General features: G+C 37.7%; 1 protein-coding gene across 6 annotated transcripts in view; it reads left to right on the top strand.

Annotated features, from left to right (window-relative positions):
- LRRIQ1 (leucine rich repeats and IQ motif containing 1) overlaps positions 1 to 25,804 on the top strand; it is a 242,786-nt gene that overhangs the window by 118,789 nt on the left and 98,193 nt on the right. For 5 of the 6 annotated variants that reach the window (XM_053921022.1, XM_053921016.1, XM_053921018.2 and 2 more), the window contains 4 exons: positions 19,759 to 19,848; positions 20,502 to 20,623; positions 21,160 to 21,255; positions 21,522 to 21,604. In XM_053921022.1, coding sequence (XP_053776997.1) covers positions 19,759 to 19,848; positions 20,502 to 20,623; positions 21,160 to 21,255; positions 21,522 to 21,604 — 391 coding nt within the window. The remainder of the gene's footprint in view (positions 1 to 19,758; positions 19,849 to 20,501; positions 20,624 to 21,159; positions 21,256 to 21,521; positions 21,605 to 25,804) is intronic. The other variant, XM_053921021.1, reaches the window with a different exon arrangement.

Below are 25,804 nucleotides of genomic sequence, written 5' to 3'. Positions count from 1 at the left end.
ACAAAATCTATTTGGAGAAACATTCCATGTACATTTGAAAGAAATGTACATTTGCAGGTGTTAAATATATACTAAAATCTTAAATACTTCATGTTTATTAATTGTGTTTTTAAAATCTTCTCTATTGTTAGTGATTGCGGTAGGGGGATTCTATCAATTATTGACAGAAGAATGCATTATAATGGTGGATTTCTCTAAATCAGTTGTTATTTCTGTAAAATTTTACCTCATACCGTGAGACTATGTTATCAGAGCATAAACATTTAGAATAGTTCAATTCTGAACTATTGACCCTTTAATCATAGTAAAATTTTCCTCTTTAGCCTTAGTTTCCTGTTTTAACTGAACTAATGTCTGCTTCCTCTGATATTTTCAAAACTACAATACTTTTTTGCTTTACAATTTCACAATTTATATTTTTCTAACCATTATCATTTAACATTTCTGTGCTTTTATATTTAAAGTTGACTTTCACAAGAATATACAGTTGGGTTTTGCTAATTTTTATATTTCACCCTGACGTTTATTTTTCTTTTAATTGATGTATTCAGACTATTTTAATTAAGAGTATGATTAGTCTAATCTATGTCATCTTTCTATTTGTTTTTCTATTTGTCCAATCTGTTTTATGTTTTTCTTTTGCTTTTTTTTTTGCATTAACTGTGTATTTTTGCTTTTCCCCTTTTCCTCTTACATTAGCTTGTTACTTTGTGATTATACATGCACTTCACTCCTTCCTACATTAAAATGCTTCCATCTGGTATCATTTTCCTTTGCCTGAAGAACTTTCTTTAGTATATATTTTAGTTCAGGTCAGTTTTTGATTGCTTGAAAATTTCTTTTACTTTATGTTTTTATTTTTCACATTAAGTTTACATTCCATATTATTTTGTATTCATTTCAGGTGTACAGCTAGTGGTTAGACAATCATATACTTTATTTACCAAGTGTTCCCTTCTGATATTTCTAGTACCCAACTGGCCATACATAATTATTACAATATTGTTGACTGTATTTCTATGCTATACTTTACATCCCCATGACTATTTCATAAATACCAATTTTACTTCTCAATCCCTTCAGCTTTTTCAGCCTGTCCCCTAACTCCCCTCCCCTCTGGTAACCATCAGCTTGTTCGCAGTATCTGTAAGTCTGTTTATATTTTGTTTGTTCATCTATATTTTTCTTTAGATTTCAAATATAAGTGAAATTGTATGGTATTTTTCTTTCTCTGGCTGACTTATCTCAATTAGCATAATGCCCTATAGGGCCATCCATGCTGTCGAGAATGGTAGGATTTTGTTCTGTTTTATGACCAACTAACAGTGTGTGTGTATATATTCATTCTTTCTTTCTTTCTTTCTTTCTTTCTTTCTTTCTTTCTTTCTTTCTTTCTTTCGTTCTATCATCTATCTATCTATCTGTCTATCTATCTATCTATCTGCTATTAGTCTGTCCAGAAGGTATCCATCCATATAATATGAAAAATAGAGACATTTATTGAAGAAGATACAAGAAACATTGTACATAGGACAATAACACCTCAGTCCCCTTCAAAGTAGGCACTTTGGAACCTCACACAGTTCTCCCAGTGGCCATCATTTGCCCCATCGTATTTTCCTGAATCACATCAATGGTCTGAAATCTCTTCCCTTTCAAAGGTGATTTTAGTTTTGGGAAAAGCCAGAAGTTGCAGGGCACAAAATCTGGGTAGTGTAGGGGTAGGGTGGGGGGGTGAATCACCTGGGTGATTTGATGTCTTGCCCAAAACTCTGCATGAGATGTGATACATGAGTTTTTGCATTGTCGTGATGAAGCTGCCAATCACCAGTTGCCCATAGCTGTGGCCTTCTGAATCATCCAAATAGTTTCCACAGAGGAATGTTCAAGCTTAATGCAAAATTTGATACAGATTTGTTGCTCTACTCACTCAGTCATTTTGAATGCGATGGCCACACAGTACATATGCTCATTCAATGGCTCTACTATCCTCAATAACTAGTACAGTGAAGTCATCATTGTGTACACTTGCACATTCCAGTCTACTTTTTTTGGCTGCTGGGTTACATCGACATCATGCAAACTGTTCTTGTTATATTAACAATGGCTGGACTTTTTCTGGACAGGCTCTCTTCTCTCTCTCTATACACACACACACACATACACACACAGATATGTATATAAACATAGGGATGCATATATTCTTTCAAATTAGTGTTTTGAGTTTCTTCAAATATATGCCCAGAAGTGGCAGCTGGGTCATAATACAGTTCCAGTTTTAAGTGTTTGAGACTCCTCCATTCTGTTTTTCACAGTGTTTACACCCATCTGCATTCTCACCAACAGTGTACAAGGACTCCCTTTTTTTAACATCCTTGCCAACATTTGTTTGTTGATTTATTAACATTGGCCATTCTGACAGATATGAAGTGATATCTCATTGTGGTTTTAATTTTCCTTTCTCTGATGATTAGTGATGTTGAACATTTTTTCACATGTCTATGGACCATCTGTATGTCTTCTTTAAAGAAATGTCTATTCAGGTCCTTTGCCCATTTTTTAAATTGGATTTTGTTTTTATGAGTTGTACAAGTCTTTATAAATTTTGGACATTAACCCCTTATCAGATGTATCATTGGTAAATATGTTTCCCCATTCAATGGGATTTGTTAAAATTTTGTTGATGGTTTCCTTTGCTGTGCAAAAACTTTTTGTTTGATGTAGTTCATTTGTTTATTTTTTATTTTGTTTCCCTTGCCAGAGGAGATATATCAGAAAAAAAATATTACTAAGTGTCTGAGATTTTACTACCTATGTATTTTTTTAGGATTTTTTTTGGTATTGAATCTTACATTTAAGCATTTAATCCATTTTGAGTTTATTCTTGCATATGGTATGAGAAGGTAGTCTAGTTTCATTCTTTTTTGTCTGGATTTGTCCAATTTTTCTGTCACCATTTATTGAATAAACTATCTTTACCCCATTATATGTTCTTGCCTCCTCTGTCAAATATTAGTTGAGTAAAAAGGCATGGGCTTATTTCTGAGCTCTGTATTCTGTTCCATTGATTTGTATGTCTATTTTTATACCAATACCATGCTGTTTTGATTACTGTGGCCTTACAGTACAGAATCAGGTAGTATGATTCCTTCAACTTTGTTCTTTTTTCTCAAGAGTACTGTGGCTATATGGGATTTTTTATGGTTCCAAATAAATGGATTATTGGATTGTTTGTTCTGGTTCTGTGAAATATGATCTCGATAGGAATTGCATTAAATCTATAGATTGCTTTGGGTGGTATGGACATTTTAACAATGTTAATTCTTCCTATCCATGAGCATGATATCCATGAGCATGATACTTCTATTTATTTGTATCTTTAATTTCTTTCTCCAGTGTCGTATTTTCTGAGTACAGGTTTTTCATCTCCTTGATTAAATTTATTCCTAGGTATTTTTTTGGGTGCAATTGTAAATGAGATTTTTTTTAGTGTCCCTTTCTGATAGTTCATTATTGGTGCCTAAAAATGAAGCTGATTTCTGGAAATTTATTTTGTATCCTGCTACTATACTGAATTAATTGATCAATTCTAGTACAATAGTTATTTGGTGAAATCTTTAGGATTCTCTGTATATAGTATGTCATCTGCAAATAATGACAGTTTTACTTCTTCCTTTTCAATTTGGATGCCTTTTACTTTTTCTTCTTGTCTGATTGCTGTGCTTAGGACTTCCAGTACCATGTTGAATAACAGTAGTAACTGTGGGCATCCCTCTCTCGTACCATGTTAACAGAAATGTGTTTGGTTTTCCCACATTGATTATGATGTTAGCTGTGAATTTGTCATATATGATCTTTATGATGTTGAGATATGTTCCTTCAGTTCCCACTTTGCTGAGAGTTTTTATCATAAATGGGTGCTGGATTTTGTCAAAAGTTTTTCTGGATGTATTGATATTTCTTTTACTTTGCAATTTTATTAGCTTCTGGCTTCTACTGACTCTGTTGAAAATTCAGTAATAAATCTTATTTTTTCTCTTTTGAAGATACTGCCTTCCCACTTCCACTCTCAGACTACTTTTAAGGTTCATTTCCTGTTTTCGTTTTTCATTGTGAGTGTAATTTTCTCTGCTTGGAGTGGGGGAAGTCATATGACTTTTTTTTTTTTTTACTTCTTGAGTCTGTGGTTGATGTCTTTCATCAGTTTTGGAAATTGCTTAGGCAGAGTTATTTCAAATATTACATTTTTTATTATCACTCTTCTATAAGGTAAAGTGGCTCCAAAAGCATGTTAGAATTTCACATCATTTGACGTGTCTCTTAGACTCTTTTAAAAATCATTCTCTTTCTGTTTCTCTGTTTTAATTTGGAAGTTTTCTACTGACCTATTTTATAGGCCACTAATGATCTCTCCTGAGTTATCTAAATTTTTTTCACCTATCAATTGAATTCTTAATATTAGTTATTCCAATTTTAGTTTGGAACTTCTACTTGATTATTTATTATAAATTCCAGTTATTGTTGATGTTTTCTATCATTTTCTATGTATAATTTGAACATAGTAATATGGTACTGTCAAAGCTTTCTCAGGTAACTGAAACATCAGGATCACTTGTAGGTTTATTCCCATTGATTATCTCTTATATTTTGAGTTAGTCTGTTCTCTGTCTTAGCATAGAATTTTTGGTTAAGTATCAAAAATATATTTAAAAGTGTAAAGACTCTGGGAAATGTTTTCTTTCCTTAAAGAGGTTTTAATTTTATTTTGGCAGGCAGACACTATATAGAGATCCTTTTGAGGCTTATTTTCAAGCCTTGCTAGGGCTGGTATATTTCTGGTTTCTCTTAATGTTAAGCCAATGTGATGTCTCAACTGAAAGTGAAATGTTTACCAGGTTACCTTCACATTTTCTGTCCCTGAATTCTAATTCCTTTCAAGAAAGCATCAAGTAACAGACCAAATGTCTTTTTAGCTTCTTAGCACCCACTGTTGCTGTTGCGCTTTGATCTGGGTTGCCCTCCTACACATGCTCCGCTCTGAATTGGCAAATGCACGAAGGAAAATTTCATTCATGACCGAGCTCACATTTCTGTGGTTCCCTACTCCTGGGAATCTCGGTCCTTCAGGTCTGACTGTCTTGGCATCATCCCTGCACATCAACCTCTGTCTCTCCATCCCAGTGAAACTGCTACAAGCAAGCCTCAGGTTTCTGTTTGGCTCCTCTTTTATGTTAATAGAATTGGAATTTCCCTGAAGGAAAATGGAGAGAAATACAGAGTTTACATCAGCAATTTACATCAGCATGCAACTCTACTCTCTGGGATCTTGTTTCTTTAACTTCTGACTGCTTTATTGCTCTTGAGTGCCTTCAGCTTTTTAAAAATTTGATATTTATAGATGTTTTCAGGAGGATCTTAATTCTAATCAAAGCTAAACCAGAACAAAATGTTTGTAAATGAATATTTCAAATCAATGATTATCTTAAATGTTTCAGGCATTGTTTTCACCACAGTAAACAAGTGAGAGAAAATCCTGACATCACAGAGCTTACGTTTAACCTTAGATGACAGACAGTGAATAAATATATAACTATACAGCACACAATAATATACTGAAAATTACTGTAAAAATAAGAAAGGCTTAGGCATAGAGCACATAATCTGATTGGCAGATCAGGGAAGGCCTGAATAAGGTATAATGTTTTAGTATAGATAGGAAAGTAAAGTAAAGGAATAGCTATAGGGTAATACTTCTCTGGGTTAGGAATAAGACAAGTATGGAAGTCTTGAAACAGGATATTTCTTGGTATGTTAAAGTAACTGAAAATTCACAATAGGTAAAATGATTAGTAATAGAAAAACAAACAAACAAAAGTGGCCAAAGGTCAGTCCCCATAAAGCCTAGGATATAATGTCAACAACTTTGAATTTTATTTCAAACGTGATAGAACATTATTATAGGATTTTAGTAAGGAAGTTAAAGGCTTTTGTTTTAAATGGATGAATTTATTTGCAATGCAGAGATTATAGATTAGGAGAGTTAAAAATTAAAGCCAAGTACCAATGAGGAAGGTATTTTTGCTTGGCCTTCCTTTGACATTTTTTTTACCCTTTTTCTATTGCTGCCACTTTATTTTAAAATTAATCTTACAACTTCAGATGGCATTACCAAATTACCAGAGTGTCCCTGTACTTTCTATTTCTGTATTTAACTTTTCTGTTTAGAAGTATAAGACTTATTTAACCAGGGCTTCCCTTTTATCACTTACTTAGGTAATAAAAATAGTTGCCTTTGGATTAAGTCCATATTTCTCTTTTCTTTAAAACTTATCACAGTGTCATCATATAACATCTCTTCAAACTTATTTTTTCCCTTCTAGCCAACAAAAATACTGAATGTTTACAATATGGCCGGCATCATACTTGGGGATGGGATAGGCTCATAAACAGATATATCATGGACTGAAGTTTAGATGATGTCAGAAATATATTTGGGTATTTGCAGTGTATTATAATTGCTGTAAAAATATTTTTAAAAACTTAATAAACTAGTCAGGATCAAAAAGTTTGTGTCAATCTGCCATGAAATTTTTGTATTGGTTTGTTGCCTCTCCGAAATATGATTGCATTTAACAAATGGTTAACCAAGAAGACACTAATAACCAGGAGTCAATTTGCTTTAGTTTTATTCAGTGTGGTTTACCATAATTTTTTAAGTACCAAAAGCGAGGGCTATGAGATGTTTATCCTGCATGCAGTCAAACAGTTTAAGCTGCTCCACATTCATGGATGCTCGCAGAAGATACGAGATATTCATTACTTGTCATGTCAGGCAGCAGGAGTTTCATGTTTGTATCTGTTAACCTTGGCCCCCAAGTTCCACAGGGAGGAATCTGAAGAATTTCTCCCCTAGGAATCCTGAGCCTAAGAAACCCCATGTTTTATAAAGGGATGTTAGAAAACTTGCCCATCCTATGCTCCAGAGAATGTCATTATCTTTATTATATCAAACAACAAATTTTGACTTCTGGTCCAGAGGGAAACACTAAAAGACTATCTTCATCTTTCAAGGCTGGTAGCTATATTAACATCTTTGAGAAGAGAGGCCAGAACAAAAGCTACCATATATCGTGCATGACTGTTAGAGGTCAGTGGAAATTGTCTCCCAACAATATCTACCCTTTTTTTCTACATGGCAAATTTTCCCATAAGTACACACCCCAGTGACCAGTCAGAATAATCTGACAGAGGCTAGGACTAAAACTATTAGGTTATCCTCATGATGCATTTAATTAAGATCACTATAATAGCCCAGGTGGTGTTACCCTTACATTTCGGTATTTACCTTCCAAGTAGACTTGAGCTTTAATCCAGGGACACCTGTAGTATTAGATATTATCGACTCCTTCTTGCCTCTTGGGGAAGAAGTTTAATGAAATCATGCCATCTAAAACAGCCCTGGCCAGTGAGTTGTGGCTGACTGAAATACTTTCCAGGGCCACAGTGCTGTTTCCTTAAACATTTGAAGGTGACTTATGAGCCGGACACCTTCCAGGTGGGATATGTCCAGTCCATGGCCTGCTTGAGAACGGGGTGGAGGAAACACCCAGAGATGATTTACCTGGGAGGTGCAGGATTTGCGCTCTGTTCCTGCTCTCATTGTTATATGCGAGAGCGAGATCTCTCGTTCCAGGAACTGACAGACTCAGACTCTTAAGAGATTTATAGATGGTTTATTGGCCAAACAAACTTTACCTACGCAGGGGCGGACTCTCCCAAAGTGACCGGAGTCACGGTGCTCCGTAGAGCTGCACATGAGAGCCGCGCCGAACGCTTACAGGCTAGCTCTTTTATAGGGTGAGAAGCAAGCAAGCAAGTTACAAAAGCGGGAGTTGCTGTTATCTCTGCATAGCTCTGAGCTCTGGAGGAGTTTTGCTCTGGGTTCAGGAGGAACTATCTGTCTGTCTCCTGTTGATAAGCTTATTTCGGATGACGATTTGTTTCTCTTCCTTATCCATTCTAGTGACCTTCAAGAGGTTTTCTGCTTAGCAATGCCTATAATTGCCTAGCTCTCTTGCCTAGCTCTCAACATTCCCCCATTTCCTTGTTGGCACTTATGAGTCAAATCCTTGAATCATCTTCCTTATGGGGAAGGATAGTGTAGGGCTAGGCTAATACTATCAGCTTGATGGTCTCTATCCTTTCCTTAATAAAAGACGTAAGCTTATTAATGACGATGGGGCTACAAGTTAAACAGGAGTATAATTAATAAAGGCCTACTAATAGAGGAAATCAGGGTAGTTAGCTATGGGGACATCTTATAGATTCCTGTGTACTACGTTGGTTTTTCTAGCTTTTCTTGTTCTTTCAGTCTCTGGGTTAAGACCTTAATACTATCTCTAATTATCCCTGGATGATTAGCATAAAAGCAACAAGTTTCTCCTAATGCTGCGCATAATCCTTCTTTCCTTAAGAACAATAAATCTAATCCTCTCCGATTTTGGAGAGCTACCTCTGCTAATGAATCTACCTGTCTTTCTAAATAAGCTACTTGATCTTGCAGCAGAGATATGTCCTTAGAGAAAATCTGCAAAAGCTGTCTCAACTCTAATTCTCCCTGAATGAGGGCTGCAGCACTGAGTGCAGTGGACCCTAAGATCCTTATAGTGGCTACTATGGGTATAAGTGGAACTCTCTTCTCCCTAGTCCTGGAGGGGAGAACAAAATCTGGGTTTCCTGCATAGATATACTTGGGGAATTATGTACCCAGTTACACAAAACTCTGGATAAGAAATTGGTGGCAAACAATGGTACACCTTGAGTTCTGGATCCTATTATAAATCCCTTCTTGGGGCCCTCCTCTTGGCTGCACCCTGCTTCAATCCTTCCTTTCAGATATATAACCCCTTTATAATTATATAAAGGACAATGGACGAAGGTCTCATCTTCTTGTAACTGCTTCCGGCTGGACATGGACGTTGTCCTACCTAACCTTGGGTCAGGGGTGCCCTGGAAGGGGGTGCAGCACGGAGGGAGTCCTTTCCTGTAAGGGGAAGGACTTTACAGAATCTAAGTTAGTTGGCTGTCACTGCGAAGTTGCAGGCTCGGTGTCCAAAGGCTGGCCTTACTGGACAGTTGACATCCTCGTCGTATTCTGGAGGTGAAAACAGACTTGGCAAGAGAGTTGGAAGGCACAATTAAATCATAATTACTGAATAACAAAGGCAGGCACCTAGGTAAAGAATGGCTCATCTGGAGGAAGGTGTATGAGACATGCTACACCTATCCAAAACCCTGTGGCTCACTACACTTCGCTCGGGCTGAGGGGAATATATCAGGATTTCCCTCCTTTCAGATCTCTGGGCCCTTTCTGTTTTGGCTATTAGGACAGAAAAGGGAAGACAAGCTCTGAAGTGAAGTCTACAGACCGCCCGAACCCTGCACTAACCAAACTACCTAGTTTAACTAAACTAGTTGAGCCTTAGGGGGAGATGATGAAGGTGGGCTCTTTAAGTGAGGCCTATACTGTAACCAATCGCTCAGGTAATGAGGCCATAGTCCCACGCCCTATGAAAACAGAAGGAGGAACACACAGGTTAATTTACACAACTACTCCTAAGCCAGTCTCTATGCTGGTGAGACTGTCTTTTGGGAAGACATTCAGTTGCAAGGCCCTTGCTGCAACGACATCTAACAATGGCAATTTGACAGGTCCTTCGTGCCTATAAATTGAACATCTTTGATGATATTACAAACCCAGTTTTAACTTTCAAATGAAAACAGACTTTTAAGACAGTTAGCTGCATGATTCTAATATCTAATTCTGAGCATTGTGATTTTCCTTAGACTATGATTTTTCTCCTTAAGATCACCCTTATTGTTATTAAAGTGACTACTTTGAGTCTAACTTTTAATTCTGCCTGTTTATTTGCATAAACACATCAAGAGCAGCCTGGATCGCCTATGATCTTTAAGTTCGCCTCGCTGGAACTCACTCAGGGAACCTTTAGACTGACTTTAGTCTGCCCCTCAGGGCACAGAAGCAGAGCCACACATCTGCCACCTGGCTTCGCCTGTACCAGTTGTTTCACTTAAATCCTTGAGGCTTCCGTTGTGCCTACAGGTTCCTTTTTAGCCATCTTTCAGGAAAGCAACCTTCGTTCCTTCCCTGGAAAGACTGCCATGAACCGCACAATTAACCAAGGTACCAGGCTTCTTCTTGTGGGCTTTTGCTAGCTTCACAAGTCAATCCCAGTTCCTCAGGGCTTCCTGGTGACAACCAGAACCCAGACATGCCTCCTTCAGGCGTGACATTCCAGTCAAAGTATCAGTTAACAAACCACTATTAATGACCGGTCTTAATGGATTTATGCAGAGAAACCTTATGTCATTACTTACTCCTTCAGAATGCCAAATTCTGGAGGGATTAGATAGGGAGAAAAATACCAAATGCAAAGAAAATCCTTTTCCTTCTGATATCCTTTCATACACCTTCTTCATTTATATATCTTGCACTTTCCCTTGTTCACTTTCCTACAGAGTGTGAAGTTTTAACCATCCCTGGAATCCTCAATTTTCTTTTCAGAGAAGACACAGAACAAAATCCAAAACACAGACAGAGTTCTATAAGAACAGTACACAGGTAGAGGCATCCTCTTGCACCAGTGCGTCTACTGGGGCCTCCGCAGACATGCCATTCAGGTCCGGTCTCTTGGCAGAGACATGCTCCTTTGCCTCAGGCTGAAACACATATCAGGCCTAAATGACCCTTCCTGGGTCCCGAGTGGCAAAGGCATTCTCTCTAACCGGTTACAGGCGACCTTCGCTAGGTCTTCAGGTGACCCTAACTAGGTCTTCAGATACAGGGGGTTTCTGATCAGAAACAGAAGCAAAATGAAACCACATTCCTATAAAACCAGAAAACAAGTAGTTGAGGTTTCCTTTCCTCTAGGTTTAAAACTTTCACAACCTTTCTACATATTTTTGCCTATCTAGATTTAACTACAGTTTACCTTTAATCTCTTTCCTACTACACTAGTCAGGGCTGGAGGAAAATTTTTAAAATTTAGTAATATCACTGTAAGGAGAGGGAACTTTAAGCAAGACAGGAAGCCTAAAATCATTAAAGAAAAAAAAAATATTTGTCTCCATAAATATTTTTGAAGTTTTGCATGGCACAATAGAACTAAACAAAACATATGGCAAACATATTGTATCTTCACATAAAAGAATTTCTATAAATGGATTTTTTTTAGGCCAAATAGCTCAATGTTTTAAAAATATGAGCAAAGTATACAAGCAGGCAAACTACTGCTTTGAATCCTGCCACCCTTCTGCCCGTCCCAGACACCAGCACAACTCACAACTGGAAACAGATACTGGACACTGCAACTGGCTCCCGCCCAGACATGAGAGACCAGGCCCCCGAGAAGCCCTATATCACCCTGTCTACAGACAGGAGCGGTTTTATCAAAGATGGACAGGACTACCAGTACAGGCATCTTCTACTCAAAGTCCCTAGATAGGCAGGGACATCTTGCAGCTTTCTTAAGATTAGACCTTGCAAATGCCCTATCAACTCTGCCCTCTGTGCTGAAGTTCCTTTTGGCAGGGCTTGCTGCCAAATGACTTCAATTTCTGTGGTTACCGCAGCCCCCGAGTACCGCGGCCCCTCTCCAAGGAAACTACTGCCATCCGAGAACAGAGTGAGCTCTGGCCTCTTTCACTAGCATGGCTGTGGCAGCCAGAGCTCGCAAGCAGGCTGGCCACCCTGAGGCTACTGGGTCCAATCTCCTGGACAAATAGGCCACGGGCCTTCCCCAGGGTCCTAAAGCCTGGGTCAGCACTCCCTTTGCAATGCCTCCGTTTTCTGCCACGAACAGCTGAAACGGCTTTCCTAAATTTGGCAAGGCCAGTGCAGGTGCAGATACCAAAGCTGCTTTAAGCCCTCTTAATAAGGTTCAGCGGTACTGGAGGGGCGCATCCCTTCCACCCGTGGTATTGGGGTCCCAATTGGGAGGCTGTGAAGGGAGAATACTCTCTAGCTCTTGGCGAGCTGCAGCAGTTCCCTTCCCTTCTCCCAACACAATCTTTGCAACCTCCCTATAGATTCTTTCCCTTTCTTCTGAGGTAAATAGAGTCTGACAATCATCCTAGGTTGGCTGGTGAGTCCTAAATATAGTTTCTAGTAGGGAAATTAATTCCTGCGGTTTCTCAGAAAATGGGGGATTCTGGTGTTTCTAATTATACAGATCACTAGTGGAGAAAGGAACATATATCAACCGAGGGGGTGCTCCGGCAGGGGCACCCGGTCCGGGCGGTGCCTCACAGAGTGGCAGAAGTGCCGGAGGTGCTGGGGTTACTGGAGCCTCTTCCCCTTCTCTAGTTCCCCCTCCGGTGTGAGGAGGGCTCGCGAGTGTCCCTCCCTCCTCCGGCTGGGTAGAATGCGGCACTTCCCTCCTAGGGTAGGGAGGGAGCGCATTCAAGGGGTCTAACACGTCCTCCCCAGGTCCTGGTAGTGGGGGGTAGAGTTTAGGCACCCTCCGCCCTCTTGGCACGGAGGGCTCCGGGAATTTCTTTTGTTTCCTCTTCCCGCGGCTAACAGAACCGTTCTCCCGCGGGAGGCACTCCTTCTTAGACATTTCTGAATATAGCCTGGCTTGTCTGGGGCTATATCTACCCACACATCGATGTAAACTATCTGATCGGGGTGTGGGGCTCTATAAACTGTGGCTCGAACTGCAAACAATACCGGGAGGTCGAAAATTCCCTCTGCAGGCCATCCTGACACCAAAAGTCGGCCACTCTAGCTGGCAAAGAGTCCGCAGGAACTCCGGATCGAGCTGCACGCTCACGTAGCCGCGTGCACGACGCTGGAAATCAGAAAAGTTATTCAAGATGCAATCAAGCGGGGAGTTTGGGGTGGACTCCCGCTGGCCCATTTTCATGTTAGTTTCACATAACTGAGACAAACACACAAAACAACACAAACAGAAATGACAATTCAAACAGAAATGACAATTCGCTTTGCCCGCCTGGCCTCTCCTCTCGCGAGGACTTAGGTCTGTCTTAGCTAAGGCTGCCCGCGTAGAGTCCGGGTTAAACTCCCAGCCGTTATGCCGTATGACAGACTAAGGAACCGCAGGTTGGGGCCCACGCACGCTCCGTAGGCTGCTGCCCGTGGAGCCACACACTCTGTCCTCACACAATCAAACACAATGTTCATACTGCGGTTGTCACACTCATACACCAAACCAAATGCGATATCGCCACTGGGAGCCTCGCTCCGACTTTCCGAGAGCGTCCTCTCCTGGGAAAGTCCCCTGGGTGATACAAGCGGTGGCGTCCCACCTCTCACCTCAGAGCTACCAACCAAATGAACAGCCGTTCACAAACAAAGTGAGCTCACATACCAAATGGTCTAGACCTCCACAAATACGTAGTGAGGATCCTCCAATTTTAACTTACCCGGGCCCGGTTCCTTTCAGTTCCTTGACTCTAAACGGATCTCGCTGGGGCCTCCAAATGTTATATGCGAGAGCGAGATCTCTCGTTCCAGGAACTGACAGACTCAGACTCTTAAGAGATTTATAGATGGTTTATTGGCCAAACAAACTTTACCTACGCAGGGGCGGACTCTCCCAAAGTGACCGGAGTCACGGTGCTCCGTAGAGCTGCACATGAGAGCCGCGCCGAACGCTTACAGGCTAGCTCTTTTATAGGGTGAGAAGCAAGCAAGCAAGTTACAAAAGCGGGAGTTGCTGTTATCTCTGCATAGCTCTGAGCTCTGGAGGAGTTTTGCTCTGGGTTCAGGAGGAACTATCTGTCTGTCTCCTGTTGATAAGCTTATTTCGGATGACGATTTGTTTCTCTTCCTTATCCATTCTAGTGACCTTCAAGAGGTTTTCTGCTTAGCAATGCCTATAATTGCCTAGCTCTCTTGCCTAGCTCTCAACACTCATGTCCCATGTTGGTGTGATAGACTTCTCAGTAAACTTAGGGGAAATGACAATCAAACTGTGTTCCGTAACCTCCTAGAAAGGGATGGAAGACCCAGAAATAAGTTAAATTAAAGGCTCTTACAGCTTTGGAGGGCATTTTTCTTGGGGATGAAGGCTTCAGGGGGAGTTCTGAAGGACAAAAGGTCATTAATGTCTCTCCCTTTCCTGTACCTCTCAGAACCTAAGGTATTAGCCTCAGTGGTGCTGAGAGGTTGTTCTCCACCCATCTCCTCAAAAAATCAGAGTGTGCCATTTCATTCACCTACAACTTACTTTTTTCCTAATCATTCTCCACTCACACCTAGACCTTTATCTAGAAGGTTAAGGAACAAGAGGAACAAGTGCATTTTTATAAACTTAACTATAAAACTTATTGTAAACCCCCTTTGGCCAGGCCTCGCCATGAAATTATGTTAATTATGCTGGCCTGGGTCTTGCTATTGTGGAAAATAAATATGTGTATCATGCAGGAATGATCAGTAAAGAATCCTGACTTGTCAAAATACGTCTGTATTGCCTTCCATACATTTTTTCTAGTCATTACTTAGGAAGTAGCTGTAGCAGTTGACCGATTTCTGATCCCCAGTTAACTGATCACATGACTTTATTTTGTGTGGACAGAAGAAAGTGAGAGTTGTAGAGCCAGACTATTAGCTAGCTCATTGTTGAGTAACTTTTGTGATAAAATGCATAAAACTGTCAGGCTCTAGTGAAAAATTATGCAAACAACTTTCAAGGGCCCAGTTATATGGCCAAAGTCAGCTGATAGATAATCCCAAAAGATAAACAGTGGTAAGGTGTTGAAGGTGCAATGTATGTAGTTCATTTTTCAAGAGGACGCGGAGGCAAGGATCCATAGAATGGGGCCTCCTCTACCATAAAAGAAATAGGCAAGTTTTTCAGAAGTCACACTATGGCATGCATTGGTAGCCTCACATCAGAAACAGAATCAGGCCCACTTAGTGATGTGATTCTAGTTGTCTCATCAGAGAGTGGGCCTCACCATGGACGCCCATATGAGTAATCAAAATGGTTCTATATGCAGTTGTGATTTGTTTCTCTGCCCTGAGGGCCTGGAACAGAGTGTCTTTAGTCAACAAGTCTGTAGTTTTCCACATGGCAGGTCAAACTGTGAGGTCATTGGCTACAGCGCAAGATTCAGTTGACTTTCAGCTTAGCTGAACCATCCCTGCACCAGGCCCAAGTACTCAGGGGAACCAGAGTGAATAGAAGTCCCCACAAGCTAGCAGCTTTGGATGAAGCCGTGAACCGGAAATAAGTTTCCTTGAGAGGTATAGCTTCCACTTTTTCATGTGAAGGCAAGATGCCACTGGAGCCAGGCTGACAGTGTGGCTTTGGGGAGCCTTCATAACTTGTTAGTGACTGAATCTGAGTTGTTCCACCCCAAACTAGGAATATCAGGTCAGACAGTCACAAGTTCTCCATGGGTCAATGATTTAGTTTCTAAGGTAGTCCAGTAAGAAGCTGATAGCTGATTTTCAATACACCTGGTATCTGTATCAGAAAGGCCACACCTAAAACCACAGGGATGTCTCCAGGTGGAGGCCAGAGGTTCCAACTGGCCCAGTCATCAGCCACAGAGACTTGTATTTTCTCCATTACTGAAAGGGTCCAGTATGATGTTGGGCTTCCTTTTTTTGTGGTAATGTGCTGAAGAGACAGGAGTTTTTCCGTGGCTACTGGACAGACTGAGTGTTGTACATTTTCCCACATAGACAAGTCCCAAGAAACTACTTGGTAAACAGGCCTCAGAATGTAGGTTCCAGAATTTTGTTCAGATTTATCAGCCATCCCCTGAATGCAGACATGTGTGACAATACTTACCATAATCAGGATCATGGAAACTAAGGATTTTTTAAATTGAGATATAATTTACATACAGCCAACAGAATATCATCTATACAGGGAAAGCTTTGGACATCAGCAAGTAGAGGTGCTTACACTAAATCCATTAAATTGACCTAAAGGACCCCACCCAAGAGATAACTTTAGCTCCTTCCTCCACTGTGAACCATGTCCAAACCCCATCATTTGAATCCATGTGTCCCACACCCTGGGAGTCTGGGTAATGCTAAGTTAGTACCTTGTAAGATAGGGTGAAACACTATCTCCTCCTCTCAGGCTGTTGGCTATACAAAGATCCTTAAAAAGCTAGGTGGGGAAAGCTGTCATAAAACATGCAGAAATGTGGGAGACTCGTGGAGAATTGTGTCTCAGCATTAAGCATCTATTACATCATACTCATATTGGACTGCTGAAACAGTGATGAACAAGACATTTTCTTGGTCCTTGAGTCACAACATATCACCCTTTTAAAAGAATTATTTTAGCAGAAGTTTTAATGAGCCTAGATCTCAATCTCCTGTGTGGGGAATTTTAGCCACTTTTTCATGAAATATATACAACAATACAATAGATATCTAAAATAAAATGTGGGCCAGGGCTGGTGTGGCACAGTGAGGTATGTTGGCACTTTCATTTTGTACCTTTTAAATTATTAAGTAAGTTTTAGTTGATATTTTTAGGTACTGAATTAATTTAACAGAGTTTTTCTCTTTTACACATGCTCTTTACAAACCAAAATATAAAGAACCAATAAAGTTATGAGTCCCTAAACCAATTCAGAGAAAATGAGGAAAACTAATATATCATTAATACAAAAAAAAAATAAAGAAGAAGAAAAGCAACCACTGTCAAATTTGGATTTGCTTTTTTTGTCTCAGACCAAAGTCAAATTCAGTAAGTGTGCAGGAATAATGTTTGAGAAGGAGGCAACATACATTAGCGAGGCAACGTTCAGCTCTGGAGCCCATGTTTGATCCCTGTCTCAAATTACCTTTACAGAGTTTTGCATGTTATAGTGCATTGGGGGGAAATAAACAAACACACAGAACCTACATTTATAGGCAAAGGAAAAGGCAAAAGGAAAGTGACATATTTGGTTTAGGGAAAAGAAGCATCCGTAGAATGTGTAACAGTAATAATCTCCAGCCGTATGAGTAGCTGTGCTTTTCCATTGATGGTGAAGGAGAGGATCTAGAAAGTGAGATTTAGGATTCAGAACGAGCTATGTTTCCAAACTGTAAGGATTTTGAGATGCTAGAAAAGTTATCAAAAAGTATCAGAAGAATTTTGGGGGGTTAGCAAGAGTCAACTTGGGCGGAAGAAGGGGGAAGTGTGGGGGGCAGGTAGAGGAACCTGAAAGGAGAGGGATAATCAAGTGGGTCATGGATTTTAGAATTTCTAGGCCCTGCTCAACTCCAGCGGACCTACCAATCCAGACAGGTCTGATCCTAGCGTGGTGTGTCCAATAAAGGGATTACCCTGGGTGGCATGAACAATTTTGTGTATTAATATACAAACAAACATTGAGTTACTTGCAGTTCCTCTTTCTGATAGCCTTATATTCTAGTATCTCAAAATTGGATTATAAAATATTGATTTCTTCTGTGATGAAAACCAAATACATATATCAAATGCTCATTGTGAACGTGCGATTGCAAATTTATCTAAATGCAAGTTCATTTTTAATACATATTTGATAATGGTGTTCTAGCAGCCAGAAATATTTCCAGATCCTCACTTGTAAGTTAAAAAATATCTGAACAGTAGGTAATATTCTTAAGCAATAACTGGCATTTGTATAAATAGCCAGTGGTAAGCATGATATATTAATATACATTTTTAATATTGTATATTTACAATTTGGCCAATTCCTCCTGACATTTTGAGATTTTTTTTCCTCAACATACTAGGTACTGCCAAATATACTTTATATTAATAAGTTTGAACTCATATAAATCATTAGTCTTGGTAACACTGTTTGGTTATGATATATAATTACTAAAAGTTTCTTTAGCATTTTGTATTAATGCTTTACGCTTTTAGAAAAATTTTAATGAATATTCTAGGCTTTGATGTCTGGATCCTAAAAGAGGAAAAGGAGAAAAATGAAGGACCTGGGAGAAGGACACCAACCCTTTAAGTCCCATAGAAATCAGTCAGCTGGTAGGGCAGGGGCTTACAACAATAGAGCATGTTCAACACCAAAGGATCTTTGCACCTCCGTGATCAGAAGCAACAGTCAGCGATTAGGGCATAGATCCCCAGTACGTGGAGGATACAAGGAGGACAGAGTCCTCATTGTCTGCCCTGGCTCCTGCAAGCTGCACACAGGCTGCTCCACAAACACTTGAACAGCTGCCTGCCTGCCTAAGGGGTGGGGAATGGAAGACAGATAGCTGCTACTGTGGTAAGAGCTGAAATTGACCAAAATTAACCTCAATTTGCCATCCAAATCTTCCCCTGGAAGTTACAAGCCTTCAGTAGACTCCAGAGTTTCGGAATAGTTACATCAGAGATTCTGCCACTGCGGCTGTTGTCTAGGTTAGGAAACAGGTTCCTGGTGCTTCCTGCTCTGCCGTCGTGATCATAGCCGATATGCTTTAGCCTTTGATCTCTCCTGAGATAGATCTGGGTTTTTCTTTATTTGTCATTCAAAAGAAAGAATTAAAAAGTCTGAGCCCTGAAGCCTGTTTGTACTTTGCATGAAGTAGCATTGTTAAGCCAGAAATAACTGGTGTATAACTGTGATATATATAATCTCTGCCTGGAAGGAATTCGACAATGCACCTGTCTAACAACTAAGTAGGGGTGTCCTATTTTCATAGATATACAAATCATATGAATTTGATTATGTTTCCTAAGACTATATGCTATGCAATTTAAAGTCTATCATTGCAGTGCTGGCCTGCGGTCAGGATGTCTTAGTCTTCCCTTCCCAATGGTCAAGAAACATTGTAATTGTGTAAATGGAAAATTGCATTTAAGTCTTCACAGAATATAGTCATTCTGCTTTTTAAATCATAAATATGTTTGATCATTCGATCATTTTAGAAACTTTTCAGAAACAAATTTATTGGTATTCTGATCATCCTTTTTCATACCGATTAAAAAATACATTATAGAACTATGGAGGTTTATTTTATATCGTATTAGATCATCCAAACAAATAAAATTTAGGTAATTATATCTTAAATTATACAACCTAACATAGTTATGTATAGTCCCATTATGGAAAGATAAAGTAAATTTGTAAATTACATAAATAGAGTAAAGATGTTCTAAGATAAAGAGTGAAGGAATATGAGATGGGACTTTTGCAAAATTTAAATATATATTTTTCATTCAAACACTTAAATTAGAGAATACAATATCAGGAACCATGTTGTTTGTATTACCATAAAATTATTTTGCCACCTATTCAGGAAATTTGTGAAATTTTATAAAAATATTTGGTAAATCTATATTAAAGTGTTTATAGAAAAACTGATACTAATGTGATAAAATACTATATATTTTCAATAGGGAGGTTTAATGGAAGGTAATATAATTTACATTATAAAGACCTAATAGATTATTTCCCTTAGTTACGTCTAGCGTTGTCTTATAGTTATCAAACAGTTAAATACTCGAAAAATCTGTACCTCTTATTTTTTGCACACAGAATACTAGAGTTCTCACTTTATTCCACTGGGGATAAAAATTCTTACCCCATTTTTTTAAATGATTCCATTAAACAGATACATAACATCTCACAGTATTAAGTAGCACATTTTCCTATATATAAAAATTCTGATATACTTTCACAGCTTTAGTAGCACATAAGACAACTTAAAGACTCTTTGTAAAAGTTATGCAAACTAAATTATGTACATGAATGTTATTATTTGCGCAGGCTGCCTTAGAGAAAGAATGGCTAGCTTTCGATTCCGCCTGTTTCCCTTCACAAACACAGCTTCTCCCAAACCTGCTGCACTGGCCAAAGGTAACATGTCATGGAAACTTCTTAGTGCTCCATCTGTGTTCATTTCTTAAGGTTGTGCTATTTTGCAGTGATTAATAATACAATTTATTGACTTGAAAAACACAATTACTTTTAGAAGCCTCTGACTTCCTCTCCATCCCCAGATGTAATTATTCATGTAGCTTTTCTTTCATTTGCTCCTAATTTTTTTCTTTATTTTGGATTTCTTTCAACACTTTATTTCACAGTAGCAAAAAAAATGATACAGTTCAGCTGCATATTTGGCAGTAGACTAAAAATCACTAGTTGAAAGCACTTTAAAAATATAAAAATATGCATTAAGAGGGCAACAGCTGAAGATTCTCAGTCAGAGGTCAATGGACTGCAGTATCTGTTATTTATTTGATAATCTTTGAAGTTTTTGTTTCCTGAGATTTTTAAAGATCTCTGCAATTAATCACTTTGTATATGCAAACTATACCAAAAAGCATATTCTTCATCACTACAACAAAGGATATTTATATCTGTATTCCATAAATTTAATTTTATTATAATTTCAATTTTTATGTTTCCCTTAGGAGACTACTTGTTCTATGCATGTAAAGTAATGCAATATAAATGCTAGAATTTTTCAATTTATTTTATATTTATGTACATTTTTTTTTCCTGATAAGTTCCCTGGAACCTTAAACTATGATGGTACTTCATCTAATTTACCAAGTCGTCCAGCTCAAGCATGGGTATATAATGAGAAAGAAAATTTGTTTTCATCGGAACACACGCAGTTTACTGACAGGTAAGTTGAATTACTCTTTTAGAGGATTAACCCATGAATGACATACTTATGAAGAATATTGTACTATTTACTACAAAAGTAGGAAAATAATGAAAATAGGAGCAACTTTACTTGTTTAGAAGATGGAAGAAAGTTAAGGTTAAAATATAATTAATTTGTGGACTTTTCAGTGTAATAAAAATACATAAGGTACATTCATTCAAGCAGCTACAAATCTTAAGTGTCAGTAAAATAATGTAATTAATTGTTGTAAACAAATAGACTCTTAAATACTGTTATATAGGTTGAGATAAGGATTAGAATAAAAATTCCAGTGCCGCATTTCTTTCGACAAAAGTATTGAAATATGCTTCAAGTAATTGAAATGTAAACATTTTAAATTAATGGCAGACATTTATTGCTTTTCAAGATAAAGCTTTTCTGTAACTTAAATGGATTTTATTTTCAAGTTTGCGACAACATAAATAGCTTGTAGTTTTAAAAAGTGCTGATATACTTGTCTTGATTCAGTTGTGTGGGGCTTTTTCCATTGCTAGATCAGAAAATAGAACTTTATCCTGGACATCCGAATCGAAGACTGGCAGAAAGAGTTTGCTAAAATCTGTAAAAGAGGAAAAAATTTCAGAAGAATGGTATGTGGTCTATGTTACACTAAAATATGAGGAGACTTTTAAAATGAAAGACTTTTAAATGTCCAAAACAGATGTTTTTTTAAGATTTCAAGAATACCTCTATTAGCTTTCAAGAAACTATGTATCTGTAAATTATAGATTCTGAAATAGAAATCCAAATTTGTTTTAATATAATATAATTCAGATATGTGTGTTTATATGTACATGCATTTATAAATATGGTCTGGATATTTGTTTTGCCTTCATTAAATTTCATCTTTTAACAGGGGCTTTAAGGATATATCTACTGCTCAGCAAATGCTGAAGAGAGCGCAGAATATGAAATCAAAGAAATTAAGGAAAAAGTTAGGTGGGTCATCAATGCTCTTTGAATAATAGCTGTGTGTTTGATATGGAAGATAAGTTCTTTTAAAATATCTTTAACAAATTGTATTTAATAAGAATGGAAATGAAATGCACAAATATGCGTATTTCTAAGGTCATAATTCTATAAATTAAACAGGAACATTAAAGAAAAATGTTATTACATTAAATTTGTTATACTCTTAAATGTTATTTTCACTTTTTTCTCTTTCTTATTTTGCTATTGCTTCTTCTAGCTATTGTACACTGAAAATTATTCTGTAATTACTAAGCTGATTCGTTTTGGCAAAAGTTGATTTTAAACAGCATGTGTTTCATGTGCTTACTCCTTTCTGTGTTTTTAAATTGCGTGTTTAGTCAATAAACTATGTACACTCATCAGTTTCATAAATATCAGCCGTGAACACCTCACAATTTGACACTTTAGAAGTGGAGCACAGTGACATGTATCTTTCATGGTTGTGCAGAGCTTGGGAAGTGTTCAAAGGAGTCTTCTATCCCACTTGCCAAGATATTCTTTAAATCACTTACTGTTCTTTGGGTGACTTTAATCATGTTAGTATAATTACTTAATATGTGGAGTAGTTTATAGGTGTCAAGATAAGAAATAGCAGGTTCTTATGATTTTATATCTATAATTAAAACCATTTAAAATTATTTGCATATTGCATATAACTTTGCAATTTACTCATAACTTTATATTTACTCAGGAACTCATAGAAGGCATATAAAGGAACATTCAAAAGTTAATTTTATCTTTATTACTTTTTCTATTATTTTTGATTATTAGTTCAATAGTAGAATTCTAAGAAGTGTATGTAAATGTACTTAATTTTAAAAAACAAGTGCAAATAACCAAAATACTGTTAGTTTCCCAGGAATAACTGATATTGTTGTCATAGCACTTACTAGCCATTGATAAAGTACTTATGATTCATTTTTATATTCACAAATGTTCAACTTTCCTTGTTTTGTTATTTTAGTGATATCTTAATTTTAGGTCTTATCTTTTTGAGATAACTAATATTTTTTATTGTGTACTAAAATTTTGTCAGGTTTAAAATACTGAAATTTTACGCATTTTTAAAGAAAATGTAAATACATGTTTCCTTTGTCAACTTGCTCTGTGTCTCCTACTCGCTTATTTTGCGAGTTTGCAACCCTATGAAAGTTTATCAGGACTCTGTGAATTGAGTATTAGGAGGTAGTTACCCAGAGAAAGAGCAACTCAAACCCTTAATAGTAGTGAGATTCACAGTCCTGGGGAAGTTGAATCCAGTGAAGTAAATCAGGGTGTTTGATACACTTTTTTATTGTTTTGATGTATATTTCTACTCAACAGTTTTATTGAAACATTATTTAAATAGCTCTTTTGATAATAGTAAAAGTTTCTGAAACTCCTGAGACAAGTTCAAGTTTCAGAAGTGGCTTAAGAACTGATTCAGCCAATGTTCATCAAATAATTATTATTTTAAAAATATTTACAGTGTTTGCATAGTCTCTGACAGTGAAGCTAAGGAAAACTTCCTTCTGTTAGAATCAGTCCCTGGAAATATATTATATATGACTCTTTCTCACTAATTGTGATAACTGAGTGAGTGTTTTTTATGTTGAGTACATTTTGAATAAATAAGCATACTAAATAATATGTTTTAGCAAAAGTTTGAATAAGGAATATATGACCATATATACAAATCTTTGCTTTAATGGCCAGAAATTAGACATAATTATTATCAGGCAAAAATTAAACCTCTTCATCTGTCACAAGAGGGCATGGTCAGGTAACAAAACAACAAAAAAAGTACAACTAGACATCTGAGGTAACAACTACATCTTAAATTTAACATTTGACAGTGGTCATTCAGCATGACCTGTTAGATAAAAATCCTAAATGGTAATTGTATGATTTTCATCGGCGCTCTACTCTGATTCCATTACCGTAAACCCAATTGCCTCTCATTAGTGTGTGAGGCTCTGTAGCTCTCTGTTAAACTTTTGTTTTGCTTTTCTTTTATCAAAATACTACTAGATTGATGAAATAAAAGGTACTTCAAAAAACTGAATTCTGAAGTGTAGAACTTAATGATACCTTAAGTCTCCTCAGTCTGCTTCTCACTCCCCTTTCACAGCAGAGACAAAGTAGAGATAGTCGCAGTAAGATTAAAGATGAAATCCAGGAAAAAGCGTATCAGTGGAATCTTCTCCACTTATGGTGCTTTAATATTCTAGTAGGTTGACGGGGTAGCACTTATGTCACCTGTGAGCAAATTATTAAGACTCTGTGACTCAGGTTTTCTTCTTAAAGAATAAATCATTTTCTAGTATTTTTCTAGTATTAAATTTAGTCAATCTGCGATAGGCTATTAACTTATTTGAATCTGCATAAAGTAATGGCCATCATTTAAAATTTCACTAATGCATTAAAATAATATTTTAAATACGTAAATTCTGTTGGAATTGAAAAATTAACTAATACTTTTCAAATATAAATGGAGATATATCTTACATGGACCACTGGCCAACTTGAAATTTTCCAGACACCAGAGGGCACCCTTCTCCATAAAACTGCTGGAGGTGAACCAGTTCCTTGGGCAAAGGGAAGGTGGCAGATGAGGGTTCAGAGAATAAAAACTTTTAACTAAATGGAACCAGTTACATACTAAATCTAACAAAGCCATAATCCCCAAGGGGATGAAGCATAAATGCATGGAGTATGGAAGCTTTAATTCAAATTTCTGATATGAAAAAATCTTAAAGAAAGTTGCTCTGTAGCAAGCACTTTTTTTTTGTATCTTGTACATGTATTTATTAGCCAAGAGATATATGAGATAACAATATTTGATTTATGATGAGAGTGAAAATAGGGCAAAAGGCATGGGTCAATTACTTAAAGAAAGTTGCAGGTAGAGGAATAATACAGCTGAGAACGCTGATAAATGAAGCAGCGAGGAGCTGAGGAAGCCTGCAGTGTGGGCAGCCATCAGGGGAGACTCAGTACTGGTGACTTCTGTGCGGATAAATGAGCCCATCTGCTTTATGCAGACCAAGCAGGAGGAGGAGGGGCAGGGGCAGAGGCAGAAAAATTGATTGGAAACCACAGGAGCAAATCTAAAATTGTAAGAAGCCACCATGACCTATTGACTCAAGTTTGGGTTTGTGCTCTGACTGTTGTTATTCCTAGTAAGTTGTTGATGTTTCTCTTGTGATGGACATAGCACGAACCAATTATGACTAGTCTTGTTTTTGTGAGGTTTTTATTTGTATGTCTTTTTGTTTTTACTGTTGCCTCGTGCACAGAAGTAATTTCAGAATGTGGTGATCTGCACTGGAAATGAGCCGATACCCAGGGAACTTAGAGCTTAGCACTGTGGTCATATGTGCAAGGTGAGAGTTGCTGGTCTATTGAAAACATGCAGGTCAATAAACTAAAGGTAGTGAGTATAATTGGTAGCAAGACTGAGATGAGCCAGGTAGGGAAAGAGAGTGAGTAACTTGTTTTGACATGGAGTGTTCCTTAGAGAGGGTGAGTTCAGAGTATAGGAATTTTGGTGAGTAGATGATAAGAAGTTTAAGGGCTAAAAATATAAGGCTGAAGACATAATGTTTTTCAAATTTACCATATTCATGCATTTTGAATTTCATAATTAGATAAGAGAAAGCGCAGGCTGAAGCAAATGAGGTTACTTTGGTTACAAATGTACAGCCACAACTAGGAATAAGTATCACTTTGCATCTAGCACGGTGTTAAGTACATGTTAAGCATTCAATATTCACTGATTTTATTTCGATGAACAAAAATAACTTGAGACTGTGTTGGTAACAGTTATAGCCACGAATTAAGCCAGCTAGAAAATAAGACAGGCTAATGTTGGAATATAAATTAATCAGTTTTGGGGCTGCAGCAAAGAGATTGGGTTGCAAAATGATAGAGCAATGAAGGACTGTTAAGGGGGAAGGATCAAAGGGGAATAGTATTGACAGAACTGTGGTAAAATGAAGTTTATTGATGATTTGCTTTGTTTACCTCAGTTATTTCCAAAAGGAATTTACAAGAATTTTGATCAAATGTTACTTGTACTCTCAACCAGATGATAGTAAAACCCATTTAAACAGTAAGGTGCTTGAGGCCAAGACTCCGCTTGCTGTCCACTGAATTCCCGGGACCTAGTACCATGCCTGCAACATG

The sequence above is a fragment of the Desmodus rotundus genome, chromosome 3, assembly GCF_022682495.2.
Source record: "Desmodus rotundus isolate HL8 chromosome 3, HLdesRot8A.1, whole genome shotgun sequence".
Classification (NCBI taxonomy): domain Eukaryota; kingdom Metazoa; phylum Chordata; class Mammalia; order Chiroptera; family Phyllostomidae; genus Desmodus; species Desmodus rotundus.
Note: the sequence above shows the minus strand (reverse complement) of the source record. Positions and strands in the feature narration are given on the sequence as shown.